Source organism: Uloborus diversus, chromosome 8, assembly GCF_026930045.1.
Source record: "Uloborus diversus isolate 005 chromosome 8, Udiv.v.3.1, whole genome shotgun sequence".
Classification (NCBI taxonomy): domain Eukaryota; kingdom Metazoa; phylum Arthropoda; class Arachnida; order Araneae; family Uloboridae; genus Uloborus; species Uloborus diversus.
Window position 1 is genome coordinate 91351493 of NC_072738.1, and position 21833 is coordinate 91373325.

The following is a 21833-nucleotide window of genomic DNA, read 5'->3' on the forward strand; positions in this document are numbered from 1 at the left end:
CGTGGACGAGATCTTCCCTCTGTGCAATCAGGATAGAACATACAGAACTCTTCTAAAAGACTGTCTGATGTTAACGTCCCCTAAAGAAGACATTTACCTTAAAAGAAGCAGCATCAAATAAATGCTAAAGTCAAGTAACGTGCGTCACATTTTAATAATCAGTGATCATATCACCCACGGCCATTAGCTCATGTAGTTTGAAAGTATGGATGTGTAATTATTTGCATATTTTCGTGTATCAAACATTTTGATAAGTCTCAAAGTTTTTAATAAGTGTTCCGAAAATGATTAAGCGTTTTTGTAATATTCTTAACCGAAGTACTATTATTCGATAAATGAAGTCAGTTCCAGTTATTTTTAAGTCATGCGTAACTAATGTTTTTGATGTAAAAACTTAAAAATATAGTTCGAATAAAAAATATTTTAAAACATTATTATTACCCTATTCAGTCTTTTCCGTACCAGATGTTATTTCATTTGCTGTGGAACTCTATGTAACCATTTTCTTAAACTCATAGAAACGTTTTAAGCAAAAGTGAGTAAAAGTAGGTACTACCTTAGAAAATGATGTATAATTTTAATTTAAAGAAGCTGATGTTTAAGTACTATAGATGGCCTCGGAACGACAATATGATGAATTTATAGTAGAGCAACCCTTAACATACTCAATTGCTTTTGATTAGTAGACATACTTCACTTTTTCAAGCTGGGGATGCAAATGACAATGTTTTTCGTTCCACGAGTATTTCTTGAGTCGAGTAGCACAAGATGTAATAAAACGATAAGCACAGGAGGTATAAACAGTGGTAACCAACGTCTTTACCGCTGTTTAAAATGGTAATTGAAAGAAAAAAGCAAATATGCATGTGTTTTTATGATTTTTAGCATGAATTCGTTTTACGAGCACCCGGTTATGACGAGCAAGTAACGTAGTCCCTTGGCGCTCCTTATAAGCGAGTTCGACTGCACCTTCTTTAATGTGCTACTATCATCAAAGGATAGCCATTTAATGTTGTTTCTAATGAGACTTGCCTCTAGTGCATTCCCAAGTGGCATCTATACTTTCATTTGGCACTGTCTTCGACGGATAGAAATTTGTTGCTATTGTTGTTGTCTGTAATAGGCCTGCTCATTGGTTCCTCACCATTTGCAACCTCAAGCATTCTTCAGAGCTTTCTTTCATATGCTACTACAATCAGGGAGATAGCTATTTAGTATTGCTGTTGTTTCTAATGATACTGTGCATTTGGTGACTAATGCATTCCCCAATTGCTATCATCCATTCTTTCACGCAGCACTTCTATCAACGGATCGACATTTGTTGTTATTGTTTCTAATCGGAATGTGCATTGGCTTCTCATCGTTTTCAACCTAATGCATTCTGCATTCATTCTTCCATGCGCGGCCGCCGACGTTACAACTAGTGATAGATAGCATTTGTTGTTATTGTTTCTAATATGACTGCGAATTGGTTCCTCTCCATTTGCAACCTAATGCCTTTCTCGTTTACTTTTTCATAAGTTACTACTACAAAGGGATAGCTATTTATTGTTGTTGTGTTTTTAATGATACTGCGCATTTGTGTTGATTGTGCACTGCCAAGTGCTTGCATCTTTTATTTCATGTGTCACTCCATTGACAAATAGCCATTTGCAGTTGTTGTTTTTACTACGAATGAGCATTGAATCCTCACCATTTTGAACCTAAAAATTCTTTATTCATTCTTTCACGTTCTATACCCATTGGCGGACATCCATTTGTTGATGTCGGTTTTGTTTCTAATAGGACTGCACATTGGTTCCTCACAATTTTCAATCCAGTTGCAGAAACCAATTCCTAATTTCATAAATGCTACATTACAATACTTTTTTCCATCTCACCTTACCTTAAGTTGTACCATACGAGTGGTCTGGGACGCAACCCACTCGCCGTATGACTGGGTTCGGAGATTTTACGATTCTAACAGGGGGCTCCGAAACGAAGGGTTTGTACTTGGTATGCTTCTAAGCGACTTCCGATTAAGACAAATGATAAATAAAATAAACTGAACAAAGCAACATTGAAATTTATTTCAATTTCACCTTTAAGTGCTCTGACAGGTATTTGTCGTTTCGCGTTGCATCGTTGTCAGCGTTACAAATAAAGTTTCATTTCACTTCCAAAATTCACAGAAAACTTTCCCGACATAGAAAAATTTAAATTCTCAACAATATTAGATTTTGCTATAGCCAATCAAATCGTTTTTCCAACTAAAATGCTTTAAGAAAAATCTTAAAACGTCCTTAAACGTTTTTTAGCGGTGCATGAAACAGATTCTGCCATGTGAAAAATATAATCTGAAATACCAAAGCGCCTTTTTTTTAGTTGCAAAAATGCAGTTTAAAGATGAAAAACATCAAGAAGAACAAACACGAAAATAATCCTCAATCAAAAAACATTGAATTTGTGAGCAACTGATTTAAAAGTTTTTTTTTCTTTGTTTCCTTTAGTAATTATTCCTCCTAGAGGTGGGGTGTGGGCTCGGCCAATTTCTCCAAAATGTCAGCTAGATTTGGATTGTCTCCCACACCTATTGTGCGCGCAAGTCCAAGTGCAAAATGGCCGACCAGTGCGCTGTGGAGAAGGTCACCGACTTGTCTGTTGTTTTTCTGGACAAAGCTATGGGGCTACAACCACCACAAGAAGGCCTGCAACCGCTTCATATCCGAGGTACACAACACGAAGAAATCCTGATCCTACTATTATCCCATCACCCAATTCAAATTCGGAACAATATCCTGAAGGTAAGTCAGCAACGAAAAAAATGTGTTACGGCAACACAATTTGTTCATGTCCTTATGAATGAAGGTACTGTCCACCTCCGACAAGTTGAGCTATGGCCTTGAACAACTCCATTTCTTTCAAGGGAGAGCAATCAGTAAGAAGAGGAATTGTTTGTCGCAGAGTTAAGCTACCATTGCAACCCTTATATAGGCAAGAAAATCCTGTACCAATTGCTACTTTACACATGAATAGTAATATTGTTCGCCAAATGGGCAATACCCTACCAACTAAATCCACAAGTTCTTAAGTCGTTTTTCCTCACCCCTATTTCAAAAAATGGAATCATTGAATCGGTCGGACAGCGGAGCTCAACGTGCCAGATGTGAACAGTACGAATCGGTGTTAAAAACAAAATATGTTGAATTTTGAAACAAATTCCTACTAGTCTTATTAGGAGGAAAAACAGTACAGTTTCAAGTAGAATGGGAAGGGGGACAACACTGGATACACTGCGAGGCAATAAATAAATAAACAAACATCCAGCATTCATTTTTATTTTGAAGTCTTGAATTCAAATTGCTTTTCGCAATTACGAATTGCGATAGTGCCCTACTCGTTTGGTTTCTTGTTTCTACAAATGGAAATGGCCAAGAAATTTTCATCCGTCATATTATTACTGGTGGTTTTTTAGAACAGGTAATGCGAGGCATATCCAAAAGAAATGGTGATTCGTATGCGGTATTAAAGATATTTACATATTTATTTAAGTTACATTTACTAATGTAATTAATATTTTAAATGAACTCAAGCATGCTAATAATACTGCATTAAGGTATGTTCATATTTCTGGGGATGCATCGGCCCCATTGTTTATCACTTCTTATAGCGGTGACTTGTGGGTAATACAAATAGAGGTTCACCAAAAATAAATAAATAAATAAATGAAATAAAGAGAAAAAAAAATAAAAGGAAAAAGAAAAGAGAAAGAAATTAAGTATGCAAGTATGACTTACATGATAAAACAAATCAAGTTTTTCATAATTAAATATGATGCTGGGCCATTTCACGAAAAAGTCGCGAAAAGTTGTTCCGCATGTGACGGTTCATATGTTTCATTAAAAGGTAAAGTAATTAAAAAGCAATTTTAAAGGGTAATGACGAAATTTTTTGCGAAAGAAATGACACATAAGTTTGTAATTTGTTAAACAAAAAAGAAATGTGTTCATTAATTTTTTAAAATGTTATTTTTGATGAAACATATGAGAAGTCACGTGCGGGACAAAATGACCGTTTTCCGTGGAATGGCCCAGATACTAAGCTCCTGTTTTCACCTGTGGATCAAAAAGTTGCTCTTACAACAGTTTACTTAGTTGAAGGAAAGATGCAGTAGTCCCTCTCCCCAGCAAAGGAGTACGATTCTTAAATGCAAGATAATATGCGTTGTAAGAAATATTACTCAGTGCTATCAAAACATTCATTGTATTTTCTATGAATGTATACTTTTTAACCTAGCAATCAATCTTTGTAAATTGTTGTTTTGTAAATTAAACCCATTCTATTGGGGTGGGGGAATGCGGGAGAGCTTTAAAAAAAAAAAAAAAAAAACTCACACACAGAGTTTCATGGAAATACTTGAACGCGTCATATATTGATCGTTTTGATGCTCCAGCGTGTTTCTGATACCGAAGATATGTTAAAATGCCAATTTGGGTGGTGGGTAGAAAATTAAAAAAAAAAAAAAAAGAGCGCGTCAGATCAGAGGGAAGGTTGACTGAACTTTAAAAATGCTTCCATTCAAAGGTTTTAGAAGTGAAGCAAGCTCGTAACAAGTTTTTGAAGAAAGAAAAAGCCAAAAAAGAAAAAAAACCGTCATATTGAAATGTGTCAGATTTTCATGCAGAAGGTTCAGCTTGATGGTTCAGTCATGGTAGCTTAAAATCTGACGATTATTTGGAGGGGTACACTATGCAACAAAAAATAATTTTTTGTCTGCATCCTGATTTTAATTAGTTAGTTGTTACCAGTTTTGGGTCGGAAAAAGCGAAAATGTAAAGGATATTGTTTTATTAGCTCTTATTTTCAAGATACACAAAAGCCCACAGGAGAAAAATGCATAGCAAGCCACCCATTGACTTGAAAGTAAATTTAAGGATGAAAAATAAAAAAATAATTTGAATTTTGACATCTGGAATTCAAATTATGTTTTTCGCAATCACGAGTGTATGTGTGTGTGTGTGTGTGTGTGTGTGTGTGTGTATGTAGGCGTGTGTGTTTGTGTCTGTGTGCAGGTATGAGTGTGTGGGTAGTTGTGTGTATGAGTATTTGTGGTAGGGGGGAGGTGTATGCGTGTAGGCATATGTATTTGTGTCTGTGTGCAGGCATGAGTGTGTGAGTAGTTGTGTGTAGGTGTGTGTGTATGTGTAGGTGTTTGTATATATGTGTGTGTGTATGTGTGTAGGTGTATGTATGTGTGTATGTGTTTGTTTGTACGTGCTTGTATGTATGCGTGTAAGTGTAGGATATTGACGCAACCTGGAGATGGCTTTCGCTAGAGGAGCAGCATCGTGAGGAGCTGGTCGACGGTGATGCTGCAGAGGGTGCTGGCGGGAAAATAAAATGATAGCACATCAAAACAGTCAAATGAAAGCGATAAGCAATCGTGATTGCTCAAAAAAATCTGTACAGTAAATGCAATTAAATAGGTCCTGTTTAGTGGAAAAATGTTTTTTTTTTTTTTTTTTCAGAAAGCAGCGGTTGTTTTTAGCCTATTACTGTAAAAACTTTATTTTCGATTGATTCTCGTACGTCAAAATAAGGATCATCTCCTGTAATAGTGCAGCAGTATTTGGCAAGCATTAACTCAGCTCAATGATCCTGATATCTGCGATTCATTGCAGAGATACCTTGATGAAACCTTTTCCCATATTCATCACTCATAGTTCCATAGCTTTTAAGAAAAATATTGTAACGGATCCGGTGCAGCTTCAACTTTCTTGAAAGGACGACACAGTTCTTGAGAAAAACACAGGAGCTTTACTTACACTATGTACAGGAAAGATCGTTAACAACTGCTAATTAATCATCAGCAATTAAGCAAATATCAATCAACACCGTAAACTCAACGGTTACACACGCATTTTCATCCAAATACGAAAAACAACACAACGAAATGCCTCGCGATAAACAGAGCTAATACACTCTCAGTACAAATTCTCAATCGAGACTGACTTTTTCTCATGCGTAACGGCTTTTTATACACATCGAAAGAGAACTCTCAAATATTCCACAAGTTTTCCCGAAAATCGTAGACCGTTTTTTTATTTTTTTTTCCATTCACAAATTTTATAATTCAAAAATGAGGGGACCGTATACTTCAGCCGAATGTACGGGGGCCGTATATTCATTACAAGAAACTATTTACAGGTTACGTTACTACAATAATTTTAGATGAAAGATAATTTAATAAACGCCAAATTTAGACAAATTAATCACAAAAATAATTACTATCTACAGAATTTGTAACAATATTCTGGAGGAGTGGAGGAAATGGAGTTTCAGAGTCATCAATCATCACAGAATTTATGTAGGAGTTATTTGAAAAACTGTTTTTAGTTCTCGTCTTCCCTGTTGCTTAGAAATACTTGTAACAGTGTTTTTCTCCCCAGGAGGTGCGTTTATCTGCCGGGAAAGAAGAGCATTAGTGAGAATTCACCAACTCAATTGGCTCTGTATCTTGAAAATAAGAGCTAATCTCAACCTATTATGGTGATTTTCATGTTTAGCGAGGCAAAATACTTCGGAAATAGTAATTTTTGAACCGGATGCAGTTTTTGGTGTTGGGTAGTGTCACTAATCTGGCAGCTAGGAAAAAAATCTCGCCAATCATACCAACTACAAAATGAAGTATTCCGTTTCCGCTTCCAGTTTGTCCGCCAATAGAACCGCGCTTTGTGTGATCATGCGCTTTTATCACTTACTGCGTGTGCTTACTCCAGCTGCACGCTCCAATCTTTATAGATGGTTTTTATTAATGTAGAAATCGGCAGATTATTATTTTTTTTCTTGCATTTTTTTCTTCAAAATGAAAAAAAAAAAAAAAACATTCAACTGCGCTCGAGAATATCAAGACAACGATTTTTTTTGCAACTTTGTAACCCTTCCACTACCTTACGTTTCGCTCAAAAAAGCATCAGATTTTCTAAATAAACACTTTTTACCTAGGAATTAACCCACTTTACCTTAATCTGACGATCGATTTTTTAAAGCACTTTTAATATGTTTAGCATATTTGTCACGGAAATTCTGCGGCCTCCCCTAGGCGGCAACTAGACTACTTAGAGACTTTAGGATTTCACCAAATAATTTGTTTAATCTTAAGGTACATCTTAACGCTAAAAATAAATAAATAAATAAAAAATAAATAAAAAAATATCTAAAATAACATTATTATTTCGGTTAGGATGGAAAATAATAAATTTCATGTAAGTTCTCCATTAAATAATAAAATATAAAACCCACTGTTACGGAAATTCGTTACCTTACAACTGTAATATTAATAATGAAATCATAATTATAATGAAAGTTTTGAATGATGGCTTCTCTGAAGTAAGCATGAAATTTATTCACTATCCTTGCCTTGTGATTGATTTTTATCCTCTTCTCAAGGGCGCCCATATGCAAGATTTTAAAGGGGGAGGGCTCAAAATATTTCCCCATGGTTTAGCAGAGTATTTTCCCCATGGAAACCGATTTCAGTACAGATTGAAGATATTAAAATTTGACATTTTTAATAACTTATTCATTAATGGCTGAAAAGAAATTTTTATACATTTTGCAAAGAAAAAAGCTTTAAAAGCAAGGAAGTTCTCATTTCTAGTGGGGGGGGGGGGCTTGAGCCCCCACTTTCCCTCCTATATGGGCACCCTTGCCTCTTCTATGCTAATAATCGATTACGGAGCTAAGTAAAGAGACATATTAGGATCTTTATCACGAGTAACTTGTATGTTTTGAAACATAAATTAGTTTGGGAAACCCTTAGTATTTAAATGGTAATAACGGAATTATGACACGAATAAATCCTAGAGAGGAAGAAGGATTAATTTAGTGCCAATTGCTTAAAGTTCTAGACACGTATATGTATATACGTTTTTAATTTTTCTTTTAGTATGGAGAATTTATACGATAAAAATAAATTGAAGTTTCGTGATGGCAACATTATTCTATTTCTGAAATACATTTTCACTGAAAAAAATGAAGTAAAATACTTTTTAAAAAATACTAAGCACTTTTCATAATGCACTCAAGAGGACTAAAATAACTTTTCTGGGCAAAAAAGGACAAATTAAATATTCCTGTAGTTTTCAATCATTCTAAGAAAATGGCACCACAAACGAAGAGACGTGCGACTCAAGTCATTTCAAACCAATATTTCCGATTAAGAAAAATATGCATATTTCAGCACTGAAATTTATGATTGAAATCTAGATAATGTTGAGACATTCTCTCTACATGACTTGAGAAACACTTTTCTTCGTTTGTGGTGTCATTTTCTTTGAATAATTGAAAACTACAGGACTTGTCCTTTGTGACCCTGAAAAGTTATTTTGTGCTTTTGAGTGCATTATGAAAAGTGCTTAGTATTTAAAAAAAAAAAAAAAATCTAATATTAACTAATGTGATTAGGGGACACATTTGGTGTAGGTACTCGACAGGGTATAAGGAATATTCAACCCCCCCCCCCTACATTCATTTGAAGTGCTCCAGTAAATCCCCATACTATTGATAAAGATATTCTCAACCGAAGCTATCTGGTGTCTGAATGTACGAAAACTTTAACAAAACGATGAGTGAATTAAAATGCGCATCCAATCTTTCCGCATTTTCACAACTGGTTCCTTTGTTGCGTAATACTTCATGTATGTTTGATATCGGCGATATCCTGTTAGAGATATTGTATTAGGGTTTTTCTCTATAAAAATCTATTTTTATTAACTTCTAAGAAGAATAATTTTAATATCCTGTTGGTCTTTTCCAGCTTTTACTGTCTAAATTATTCCTAGGGACAATGACATGGTGGTCGGAGGGGGCATCTTTGTGAGGGATCATAAATGTTTCTTTATTAGCATAATGTTTCCGTTCTCTGACTTTTTGAATCATTATTTCGCTCTAATTGTGTTTAACTAAAAATATGCGTTTTCTATTTTATTTATTCTTATTAATTTTTCGACAGTAATTACTTTTTGATTTAATTTTTATTTAAAGAGAAGGAAGTATTGGGTATAGTAACTTGCAAGATTCCGGGCTGTTGTGCCGTGGTCTGAGTGTTGTTACCCCAAACGTTTCGGCCGCATCTGCGGCGGCCATTTACAGTGTTAACGTGCTGCGGCGTCCATCTTCAGTATTAACGTGGTCGAAGCTTCCAGGTAAGCGACGTCCCAGCAACTGATGCAGATGTCAAAGTGTTGTCCATATGTTTGTGAGAAGAGCTAGCTCTCCTTCCGTTTTGGACCAGGAATGGCTGATGAACGTTCGTCATTGTTTCTGGTTGGCTGAAACTACGTGCTGTCTTCATTTTGGTTGAGGATTGGCCGCTGGGCGTCCGTCGCTGTTTATGGTAAGCTAAAGGTATCTCTCGGGATAATCCAAGTGCAGCATGCCAGAGTTTGTTGATCTTAATTCCTTCTTCCTTTTTGTTAAAATTGTACAATTTTAACAATAAGATAACCAGAACAACCAGAAACAAGCCAACGATCAGCCAACCAGAATCTTGGAACATTTTTGACACCGGCCGTGAAAGCCTTCGTTCTTACATTAATATTGGGTATGTTTATAAAACATAATTGGGTTATGGGGTGATTGGGTATGTTTATAAAAATTTGTACACATACCCTTTTCTACAACGCAAAATTTCGACATACGCGAGGGGTTTTGGAACGCATCCCTCGAGTTATGTCGAGATTTGACTGCATGTCTTAAAATAACCAATTTTACTTCTCATTTCTTCCAGATTGTGGTATGCCTGCCACGACGAGTGATTACAACTCTTTTATCATGAATGGGGTCGATGTGAAGCAGGGTGAATACCCCTGGATGGTAATATTTCTCTTGTTAAAATTTCTCAATGTACATGACTGATATATTAAATGAACTTGTGGTTAAGATTCGAAACTAAGAATGTGATGGTTTTGATGCATATTGCGTATTTTATATAATTAAAAACTGAGTGTATCTAATGTATCTATCTATGTATCTATGTTCGAGTTACGCAGTGCCTCATCTCAACTTTTCGTAACAAAGCTTTTATTAAAATCTGCAACGTAAAAAAAAAACCGTTGAGACGAAAGATCTGTTGCCGTTTTTTTTTCGAATATGAATGAATAAAATTCTGGTTTTTTGTTTTGAAGGCTTTTCCTGTAATCGGGGGATTTAAAATGTTTACTTTTTCCGCAATCTGCAACAAAATTTTACTGATTTTTTCTTTTGTTCAAGCTTGATTGTTGAACACGCGTTACTTGACAGAGCTTTTATAATCGAAATAAACCGTGCAAAGCCGGGCGACGCAGATAGTGTTTTTAAATTTTGTTAAAATCTCAATCTTAAATTTTTTTAGAGAAGTTTTATTTTTTACACTGAAAGTAATTAGTTTTTTAGTAGTTAAGTATCTATATTTTAGGTGGAAAGCTGTTCTTTTTTTTATAACCATTTTTCTTATTCTTAAAGCATCTACCGTTTTTTGGAGTGAAGTATTTGTGTCGAATCAAGTAATTTTTTAACTTTGTAGGGAAAGAGTGTACAGTGAGACACGAAAATTCAATTCCAGTTTAAATTTAAAGAGCTGGATTAAAGCAGAAGAGCACATACGTAGTTCAGATAGAACCCGTTAACCTTGCGATCTGCAACTGTAATACTACCTCTATGTATCATTGAACTAATGCTCTTTTTTTTTTTTTTTTTATAACCATTTTTCTTATTCTTAAAGCATCTACCGTTTTTTGGATTGAAGTATTTGTGTCGAATCGAGTAATTTTTTAACTTTGTAGGGAAAGAGTGTACAGTGGGACACGAAAATTCAATTCCAGTTTAAATTTAAAGAGCTGGATTAAAGCAGAAGAGCACATACGTAGTTCAGATAGAACCCGTTAACCTTGCGATCTGCAACTGTAATACTACTACCTCTATGTATCATTGAACTAATGCTCTTTCCCCTGTTAAGAAATTGGTTGAGAATTCTACCTGTAATAATCCTCATTTTTTCCATATATGTTAATATGGAAGTTTCTTATCGCAGTTTGAAAATGCCTCCAGTTAGTCGGCGGTTTGGTCAATATAAGCAGGTTTTCAATAATGTCCTCCAATACGATAATAAAACAGAATGTATTGGTTTAAAATGGGAGGACATTGTTATAATTAAAAGTACGGATGAGTTTTATTTTGAATGGAAATTAATATGCAGTTTTCGAAAACTCTGTTTTCCAACAAAGTTCCAATTTCGATAATGTCCAAAGATGATGAAATTCAGCACCTGAAATGCTGAAGCATGAATAACGCTGATTGGAAAAAGATTAGTTTATAGTTTCATTAAACAAGGTTTTTATACTGAGAACACTTCATATTTGCACACCTCTCTCCTTTTTTTAATTACAGGTTGCTGTGATGTCCAAAGTTGCTGAAGATAGTTTTATAGCCTGGTGTACGGGCTTCATGATCGATCGTCGTCATGTTGTTTCGGCTGCTCATTGTTTCGAAAATACTAAGTAAGTTGATACACACAAGTTTTTTAAATTCATTTAAATTCATTTTTCATAGCCATATTTTCCTACTTTTAGATGATTTTAGTTATTTTCCCTTCATAGAATATTGCTGACCTAATGAAACATTTCGAATGTACGTGAGTATGTCGTGCAGAGAGATTGCTTGTAATTTTTTAAATGAACGAAGTCGTTCAAATGAACGAGTTAAATAAACGGATTAAAAGAATGAACGGCCCTCTGATGAACGGATCATTAAAAAGAACGACATTACCCTCCCCTAGTATGTACATGTAAATGGCTGTCTGGTTTGATAGGGTCAGGGTTAGTGCACGGTTTACTGTACATGAAGGTGGTTCAAAAATACATCTAAAAAAAAGTGTTTCTCCTGGATAACAGGACACCCCTCAATATTTTTAGATCCGTGGATGGTAATACACTGGAAGAATGGTTAAGAAATACATTGAACTAAAAAGCAATGCTACGTATTATAATATACACGAGTAATATGCATATACATTGCAATAAAATAATTATTTAGTAAAAAACAGTTGGGGAAATTAAATGTTTCTAAACTTGCGGCATTTTCTATACTACGGCTAATGTTAAATTAGGTGGTCATTGAGCACCCTCTTAAAATTGGAGTAAGAAGCTAAAACTTTTACAGCATAATATTATTAGTAAGTCTAAAAAAAATAGGGGGTGTCCTGGACTTTATCTGAAAAAAAGTTTTTTTGAACCACCCTACTGTATATGTGCATTTTCTTTGGCAACAGTTCTCGTGTGAAACATTGATCCGTATTCTTTTTCTACAGTCCCAGGCGCTTTTCTGCCCGTATCGGTGATATCTATTACAACAACGGGACTCGATACGACGTTGTCAATATAGTACGGCATGCAAGTTACAGTTCTCCACTCTACTACGACGATATCGCCATACTGACGCTCGACAGAGATGTTCAATTGCCCGGATTCAACCCAGTGTGCTTGCCGGACAGTGAACTGGAAAAACAAAGCCTTGTTGGAAGTGGTGCCACAGTGGTCGGATGGGGTGCGTCGAGATTGGGTAAGATTTTGCACTTAAAAACATCTTTTGTTGTGAACTATTTTAGAGTTATTTACTTCATCCAATTGTTCGGGTGAAGTATTTTCACGCATATATTTGAAATTGACTCCAAAAGTTTTGTATTTCGGCATCAGTAGTTGTTGTTGTCTTGTTCCAGCCAGGCTGGCAATTTAGGGGGTGGGCTGCTTCACTTTTCCAACTGTACCGTAGTTTAGTGTGAAGTCTTACTTCCACAGTACACACATGCCATAAGGATTCGTTTGTAGGGTGTTCAATCAGGCATTTGAAATTTTGTATTTGATTGTAAGGAACCATTTTGTAACATAACATAAAGTTTCAAATTTCTACATAAAAGTGATGTTTGTGTTTAAAGAACAATGATTTGTACGCGTTGCGAACATATACTCACCCATGCAACACGCACAAATGATTTTTTAAGAGGATTTTTTTCTTTTTTTTACAGAATATTGACAGTAAACATTATAACCCGTACTGGTTCCTAACCTTCAAATATACTAAAATTAAAAATTATTGTTTTAAATTCCAATTAGTGCCAATAATATCGAAATAAGTGCAAATATGTATACTTGAAAATGTCACATATGAGCAAATGAATGAGGCTAGTTATCATTTAGACATCAACATACAAATCCGAAATTAAAATTAGGAGAAGCTGCAAAGCAAAATGCTAATGTTTGTAGTGAAAAATTAAGCTTGGAATTTAATGTACGTGTCGAAAAATAATCCTAAAATTTCTTAGGATATTTGCGTGGAATATTTTGTAGCGAAATCAATATTGTCTGGGAGACTGAAACTTTTCTAAAACGGCTGGCATTTGTGAGAAAAAAAATTTAAATTGCTTTTTTCAAAAGATTGTGGAAATAGAACATAAACACATATTTCAAAATATCGCATATTTTATTTAAACAGAAAAACAGTAACCTTTTAATAAAAAGAAACCGCAACAATATATGTTGTACCGTTTCTGAGGTAAAGAGATTCAAAGATTTCGACCAAAATCGCAAGTGGGAAATGATGTCCGGAACTACATCTTTGGCGGCTATATATCGGCCTCAAAGTTTTTTTGCACAAATCCATAATATACCATGATCTTACTTTTTTGAGTTTTAACATGTGTTGCATTCAAAGAATTCCATGACAATCAAGTTAACGCACTGGTTGAGTTGACTTGCATCCAAAATTTGGCAGAGGAAAGACCACTTTTTTTTGCTCTCAATATCTATGCCCTGTTTATATCTACCTAACATAACTATCTCTATAACTATCAATCTATCTATACAAATTATTTCTCGCATATTGGAAAGAAAATTTGCACCTGGACATTCGTGCTAGGAAAAACGCCTTCAAAAATCGAATATACTACAGTTTACTAATAGCTTTCAACGATACAACAATGTCTAGCGATTCAAAAAAAAAAAAAAAAAAAAATCTACAAAATTAATGTGCACATTTTTTGCATAAGGTAATATATGTACATTTCTGTTTATTGTTGCGCAGCAATAATTATAAAAGTTGGAAGGAAAAAAAATTGTCATCAATTTACCTCATTTTTGATTCATCTAAAACCATTTACTCTCTAACATTAAATTATTCTTTCTATAAAGTTTACTTGGGTTGAATAGAGAGTTAAAAACTCATCACTTATTTTTATCAAGAAAAATAAATGCAATAGCGAATTATAAATCCATAGCAACAAAAGGAATAAGGGCGGTAATTTAAGGAAGAAATTTTGATAAGGTCTTTTCTAGAGAAGTTAATTGAAAAAGTGAGAGAGAACTTAAATCAAAGCTCGTGGTTCAGTCGCAAAATTTATTTGGATACTTGGATGAAAACCTTTTTAAGGTAGGCAAACACCATAACTATTTTTTTAACACTCTTTTATTAGCTTCACCTGTATGTATGTATGTATCTTGTAATGGAATCTTGCAGCTCAAGTTTCGCCCACTTCCTGCGATCGGATTCTTTTGAAATTTGGCACGCGATCTCAGACCCGATGACAATGCAATATTCTATAATCAAATTAATTAATTAACCCTTTTAATTGCTAGTTTCCTCAAATTTTAATCAATATTTTGGCATAAATCCAACAATGTGAAAAAGGAAAAATTTAAAAAAATACATCAAAAAATGCTCGCAAAAATTATTTAAAAATATCTACAAAAACCTTTAATTTTTCTGCATCAGACAAAGTTTGTTCCAATGTTCCAAGGTAATTAGAACATGAAATATAATTGTTTTTAACTAATTTCATGCCAAAATTTAGGTGAGCCTTTAATTGGAAATTCATTGCTGATCAGACCATTGTTGAACAAAACTTTTATTCAAATGCATCTCAAATTTTCAAAGTAATATAAATATGATTTCTGCAAACATACATCGATGACTCACAGTAGCTTCCCATCGGGGTGCCCTAGTCTTAACTTTTTGATATTACCTCGCACTCGTTTTATAAATAATTTCGTCGCTTGATAATTCTCAAACATAAGAATTAAAAGCAGAAAAATAAAATAATAGTTTTAAAAACTAAAAAAACACGCTTTCGTAGCAAAATGAACTAAAAAGTGAAAGATTATCTTTGGACGATAGTAGTTGACCAATCACTTAATTTTAATGTAATACAAAAAAGCGTGGGGGGGGGGGCTTCTTATCAGTTGTGTTGAATTTCTTCCATTTGTTGTCCAAGCAAAAATGTAAATAGACAGCACCCCACGCTTTTTTGTATTACATTAAAATTGAGTGATTGGTCAACTACTATCATCCAAAGATTATTTTTCACTTTTTAGTTCATTTTGCAACGAAAGCGTGTGTTTTTAGTTTTTAAAACTATTATTTTATTCTTCAATACTCATTGCATATTTCTAAAACTTTTACGATTATTAAATATAACATAAACCATTTTGACTACTTATTTGTAGGAAAAAAATCTATATTTCTCTTAAATAAAAAAAGCCATATTTTTAGCAAAAAACTACCACTTCCTTAACCCATCCAGTGCATTCACTTTTTCATAATTTTAAAAACTTTTTTGTCGATCGCTTTGTTAGATACCAGAGAGTGATATGACCCTCAAATTTGAAGATAATTAAATAAAAACTGGTTTTATGGGTAAATGTTTGAAGATTTCCCCCCAAAAACGCGTTTTTTGCCCCCTAAGTTTAATTGGTAATTATTTCAAAACCACATATTGCATGTGCATTAATTTTCGAGGCCTATATCACACTAATATGTTTAATTACCATTTTTGCAAATCTTTAGGGTGAATACTTTTTTCGCTAGAGCTGTTGGCGTAAATTAAAACTTTGAAAACGTGGTTACGAGAAAATGAAAAAGAAAAAATAAATTTCAGTCATAAGCAGTGCATTTGAATTTAGTAAAATTCTTCTAGTTTTCTCAGTAATTCACCGATTAAAAAAAAAAAACAAACAAAACAATTGCGGCTTTAGAAAGAACACCGAGGCTCTCTAAATTTCTCAAAATCGATTTTTTTTTTCAAAAATTAGGGTGTTCGTCTACCTTAAAGGAATGCTTGGGGTACAAAGGCTCAATAACTCAATTTCTGTCCTATGAACATTATTTTTCTCTTACGAATTTATTCGGAGCTTTATAAATTAAACAGCATTTAATAATTCAAATTTATGTCTTGCAGGAGGAGATATGAGCCTAGTTCTGCAGCAGCTGAATTCCGTTCCGATTGTGTCCAACAGAGATTGCAACCGTGCATTCCGGCAAATGCGAGACTCATTTTCACAGCAGTTCCCTAGAGGTATTACTGCCGGATTCATCTGTGCTGGATTTCCGGAAGGGAAGCGGGATAGTTGCAGCGTTAGTATTTTAACAGTCCAATAATCATGAAATTTCGGATGTTTGGTGAACGCGAGCTTTCCCGACATTCTACTTAGAGGCAATCGATATTTCTTAGAAAAAAGGGGCATACCAAACCAGAATCTATTATTTTATTGCAAAACTTTAGAATAGCTGTCGCTAGTCACAAACAAGCGGCCATTCCAATCCTATCCTTGTTATTATCTTTCTCGTTCAGTGAATCAGTTGACCCCACCTAGTCAACGTAATTCGGAAAAAATAGATCCAGGGAAGTTTTGTGTGCATTGTTTTCGAATAGCATAATTTTTATCCTTATATATATAATATCCAATTCACTGATCGAGTAACGCACTTGACGTCACCAACAATGAAACTTGCGACATAGCATGCGTGATGACATTATTTCATTGTTGAAGCATCTAAAACTCAGTAAGTTATTTATAATTCGATAATATTTTTAGGCAATGTTTGACATGCAGGGAATTGCTTTATTTTGACAAGGTTGAACTGGATCCGGTAACTCAACTGTTTTACTGGTAAGAAACGAAAAAGTGGTCAACATTAAACGCCATCTACTGGAGTTCAGGGTTAACCCGCTGGAGTCAGGGTAAAAATTTCAACTATCAAAATATCACCAAACAGGCAATTTCTTCGTTCAACTGTAGAAGCAATTTTCACCCGTCATACCTTGACGGGCAATTTTCTGTTTTGTTAATACAGTCGAACTCGCTTAATGGAATAGCCATTTTGCCGTGGAAAAATATTCTAATTAACCAGAATCAAAATAACACATTACATTGGTTTGGTACATTGACAATGTATTACGAGTATATTAAGCGGGATATTCTTTTAACCGATATTCTAATAAGCGGGCTCGACTGTACTAATATAGAATGCGTTATTCACTTTCTGCGCTGTCACGTACATACTTTTTTTTTGAAAATGGCTACTAAAACTGCAAAAGTGGCTACTGTTTTTTGGGAATTTGGTAGCCAGAAGTTACTATTCAGAACTCTTAGTCTAAAGCTTTACTTTATTGGGTATTTATGTTTTTTTTTTTTTAATTTCATTTTCTTTTTATGTATTGCGATTCTCGAGCTCCTAGAAATCTTCACTAATACTGAATTTAGTGGCGTATGCAAAAGGGGGATTGAGGTTTAACCTCCCCTTCCTTTAGATTTTTTTGTAGAACCCCTTTGAAAAGGACAGGTCGACTTATCCGACATTTTGGTTCCAAGACAGCATTAGACCTAACCTTGTTTCTGGTATTTATAAATACGTTAAAATATTCGCTGGTTACGATGTCGTATAAAAATTGATGATAAGTTGAGTAAAATATCACTTAAGGTAAATCTAGAAAGCTAACTCAGTTTACAATTTCAACAAAAGTGTATCGTGAAACGTTTACCGTAATGAACCTTACTTTCACACTTTATTTGTTATTTGTTTTAGTTAAATCTTCTTCATTCACAGTATAAAATAGTCAAACATGAATCAGGCAACGTATCGAAAACTTGAGCACCAGTTTTCTGCTACGAGGTTTTTGTAGAAATACTAATCTTGTCCCCTGTCAATTTTGGAACCAAAATGTCGGATAAGTTAGCCCCCTTACATAGTGGCCTTAGGTTTTTGCTTACCCCGAAAATTCGTGCACTGTCCAGTATTTACCTCTTTGTTTGGACACTTTTAGTTCTATATATTCATTTAAAAGTATTGTGTCCAAAAATTTCTCAGTGTGAAACTTCTCTTTGGTTTTTCAAATTTACCTATTTGCAAGCAAAATACTCACCTATTTGGAACAAAGGAGAAAAAACTCACGAAGATAAAATTGACTTTCATAGTGCTTAAAATTTAAACCGAAAGGACCGTACCTTTGCCTACATAACACTCTGATCTGTGCTTCACAAGACTTTTTTTTAGCGCCAATTTAAGGATTATAGTGCCTTGGTGTAAGCAAGGAAACACTTTAAATATATTCACTCCTAGCTTGTCGCGAACCGAAGCAAAAAACGTTTTACAGTGATTAAATTTTTCCATATCTTGAATATTAACGTGATTGAATGGTTAATTTTCAAAACATCGCAAATAGCGCCCAACTGAAATCAGATTCGAAACATTTTTTTTCTCCCAATTTGTCACCAACTTCGCTATACATCACGTAGTTGGCGACTAAAAGCATGGCGATATATCGCCAAGTGTACGCCAAATTAGGGCATCAAAATTGAGATGACAACATTGATTTTCCCCAAAAAGAAGTAAAAGACCTATTTTGGAACATCTGAATGCAACCAAAACGAGAGGTGCACAACTAGAACCTACTTAGAGCCCATGTGCAAAACTTCAACAACATTCTACGGCATATCGTTTTTGAGTTGTGCGAAATACATACACACATAAGTCACTGAAAAATTAATTGCATTTCAAGATTAAAGGTTTATAAAAAAGCATTTAATTACATTTTTCAACAATTTATTAAAAGTAATATGATTACATTTTCAGATACATTTCTTTAAATTACTCTAAAGCATAATAGAAGCAATCAACTTAACAGCTAAGGCCGAAACTTTTAAATGAGCTCATTGTAATAAATTTGAAATAGAAATAAACAAAACTAACTCCTCTTCAAAATATTTCTGATTATGGCCCTACGCTCTGCATAAAAAAAAAAAAAAGTTTCTCCGCATTTACACTGTAATTCAATAATCTTTGAAATCGGTGTAAATATTTAGGTTCACTATATCTCACCTGTGTCCTAAAATATTAATTCAACATGAACACAAAGTTTAACAATATCACTGAGCCACATAAATTCCCATATGACTTGCTTGTAAACTGTGACGTCAGAATTTTGGTCAGTCACAATTGGTTAAGTGTCGTCAATTACCTGTATTCAGCTTGAAATGTAAAATATACTTATAAATTAGAACGTTATCGCGCTCATGTTGTTTTGCATGCCAGCTAAAACGAACGATTCAATATTCACGTTCGCATTCGTGTGTATTAGACGACATTATAACTAGGGCTTCAAACAGGAACTGAACTCAAAACCTGAAAAAATCGAAACTTTGGCCGGAACGAAATTCATAATTATATTAAAAAAATCAGTTTGTTAAGGTTCGATGAATGCTCAGTCATTTTGCCACTGAAACCAACTTATAAATGTAGTCTTAGGTTAAGTGCAACAACATAAGTACCATCAGTATATGTATCATTGCGACATTTATGATAGACCTATATTTTCAGGGCAAATAACAATACGCATAAAATTATTCATTTGGAGCTGAACCGAAAATCGAAAACTGTTATTTTTGGCGGAACAAAACCGGAATTGAACCGATAGATGTATAGATATTTTTTTACGGAAGAAATTGAGGTTTTAAGCTCTGATTATTATATTCAAAAGTGATTATGTTACCTTTCATGTTCTTAACTATTTTTTTGTTCTTTCAGGGTGATTCAGGTGGCCCACTCATGGTTCGACATCGGAATCGGTGGTTCGTGGTTGGAATTGTGTCTTTCGGCTACGAATGCGGTAAACCGAGCTATCCGGGAGGTTACACTAGGATCGCCTACTACCTGAAGTGGATTCAGAGGGTTCTACAGAAGATTTGAATTCTGTTCCTGTGAAAATGTCTGCCGATCTGAGTTTCAGGAAAATTGAATTAAATCTTGATTTCAAAAATTATCAACAGATCAAACAAAACTGCTTAGTTCTGTAATCAAATACTGAGCAAAATTGTTTTTAAGATCAGTAAATATTATGGAATATTACTCGGAGGTAAAAATCTGTTGGTTCAGCTTCAAGGATACATTGTTACCTCACTTGCTTTTAGAACTTGAAGCTCAACACTAGAAAGACTCCTCTAGTTTATCGAAACATGAAACAACTAGAAGTGATGAAAATTTCGACTCTTCATAAAATAAGCGAACGAATAGGGTTACATTATCATTCAGTCAATGCCTCATAGCGGGGTAAATATTAAAATGTTTACCTAGCAAGACAGGAAGAGCCACAGTGGACCCTAATTTATTTTGCATCAAAAATTGAGAATGTTTCACTTCCTCTACTCGCATTAACATGTAAAGGTGCTTTTCGTTATAGTGTCTCCTTTATCTTCCTCCTATTACAATCAGATCAAATTCCAAGTGCTAAATGCCAGGGCTGTGGAATCGGAGTCGGACTGATTTAGGGGAAAGGAGTCGGAATCGGTACTTTTTCTTCAATGTTTGCAATTCTGCAAGTGCTTGAGAAGTCGGAATCTGACAGATTTTGGGGTAAAGGAGTCGGTCCTTTTTCTTCAAAGTCTGCAACTCTACAAGTGCTTGCGGAGTCGGACTTATTTAGAGGTGAAAGAGTAGGAGTCGGACCGATTTAGAGGTGAAAGAGTAGGAGTCGGACCATTTTCCTTCAAAGTCTGCAAGTGCTTTGCGGAGCTGGTTCTGACAGATTTTCGTGCAGAGGAGTCGGAGTTGCTAAATTTCCGGAGTCGGAGTCTTTCCTTTTTCCTCCCACTCCACAGCCCTGCTAAATAATGTCGCCTGATCCTCAAACAGTTGGAAGGAAGATACTAACTTTACACTAACTGAAATTGAGATAACGACATAGTACACCGTCATGCACTTAGCTTTCATTTAGTCACAAGGGGGCTCCGTTCCTGTTCATTTCGCTTGCCAACGCCGTTCGCTGAAGAAAATATAACAAGCATTGCTATGTGACGTCCAAAAACTTGTAAAATGAGCTGGAATTTTAGGAAGACTTGATTAAATATTGCATAATGTTGGCAGTAAAGAATTTGTTTATTCAAAAAGAAATGCATCATTAAATAAGTGTTTTAACGCAATAGTATTGATTATATTTCTTGTTGAAAGGAGCATAAACAAAGTTGATCACTGAAATAATTAGCTTAGTCTTGCGGTGGAAGATTCATAGTTGCCATGACTTTATTAATCATCCTTAAAGTTAATGTCTGGTTAATTTTCAATAAAGAACACATTCAGCAATGTCACAGTTGTCAACCTGTTAGCGATTTGTTTACGTTTTAGATGTTTTTGCTGATGAGACAAATGGCATATGTATTTGAAATTACAGTGAAAACTAATAACTATAATTGATTCTTGAATGAATAATTAAACTAATATGTTTTCAGAAATATGTATGTTTTCATCGGTTATTTTTGTATGTGTTTTCAATTTCAAAGTGTAAATTTGTGATTTGGTTTCTGTGTAAATATATGTATATAACTTGTTAGTAAGTATTAAGTAAGTTTGCAAAACATGAATTGATATTTTACTGCGAGCAGTGCTTGCCAGTTTGAATATAATTTGAAGATGATAGGGTCGTGATTGACTTTATTTTGCTATAATTGTTAATTCTTTCGTGTAATATAATAAATGTTTTGTAATACATGAACTGT

The 21833-nt window shown here is 34.5% G+C and overlaps 1 protein-coding gene across 1 annotated transcript; it reads left to right on the forward strand.

The window, feature by feature from the left end:
• Positions 1-2655: 2655 nt before the first annotated feature.
• LOC129228190 (clotting factor B-like) lies at positions 2656-20091 on the forward strand. Its single transcript, XM_054862854.1, has 6 exons — positions 2656-2783; positions 9770-9855; positions 11407-11516; positions 12326-12576; positions 16244-16419; positions 19870-20091. The coding sequence occupies exons 2-6, from the start codon at positions 9778-9780 to the stop codon at positions 20029-20031; spliced, it is 777 nt and encodes a 258-aa protein (XP_054718829.1). The 5' UTR covers positions 2656-2783; positions 9770-9777; the 3' UTR covers positions 20032-20091.
• The last annotated feature ends 1742 nt before the right edge of the window (positions 20092-21833 follow it).

Coding starts and splice junctions, on each gene's coding strand:
- LOC129228190 (XM_054862854.1), top strand. CDS start 9,778: ATGCCTGCCACGACGAGTGATTACAACTCTTTTATCATGAATGGGGTC. Junction 9,856..11,406: donor AGGGTGAATACCCCTGGATG/GTAATATTTCTC, acceptor TTTTAATTACAG/GTTGCTGTGATGTCCAAAGT. Junction 16,420..19,869: donor GGAAGCGGGATAGTTGCAGC/GTTAGTATTTTA, acceptor TTGTTCTTTCAG/GGTGATTCAGGTGGCCCACT.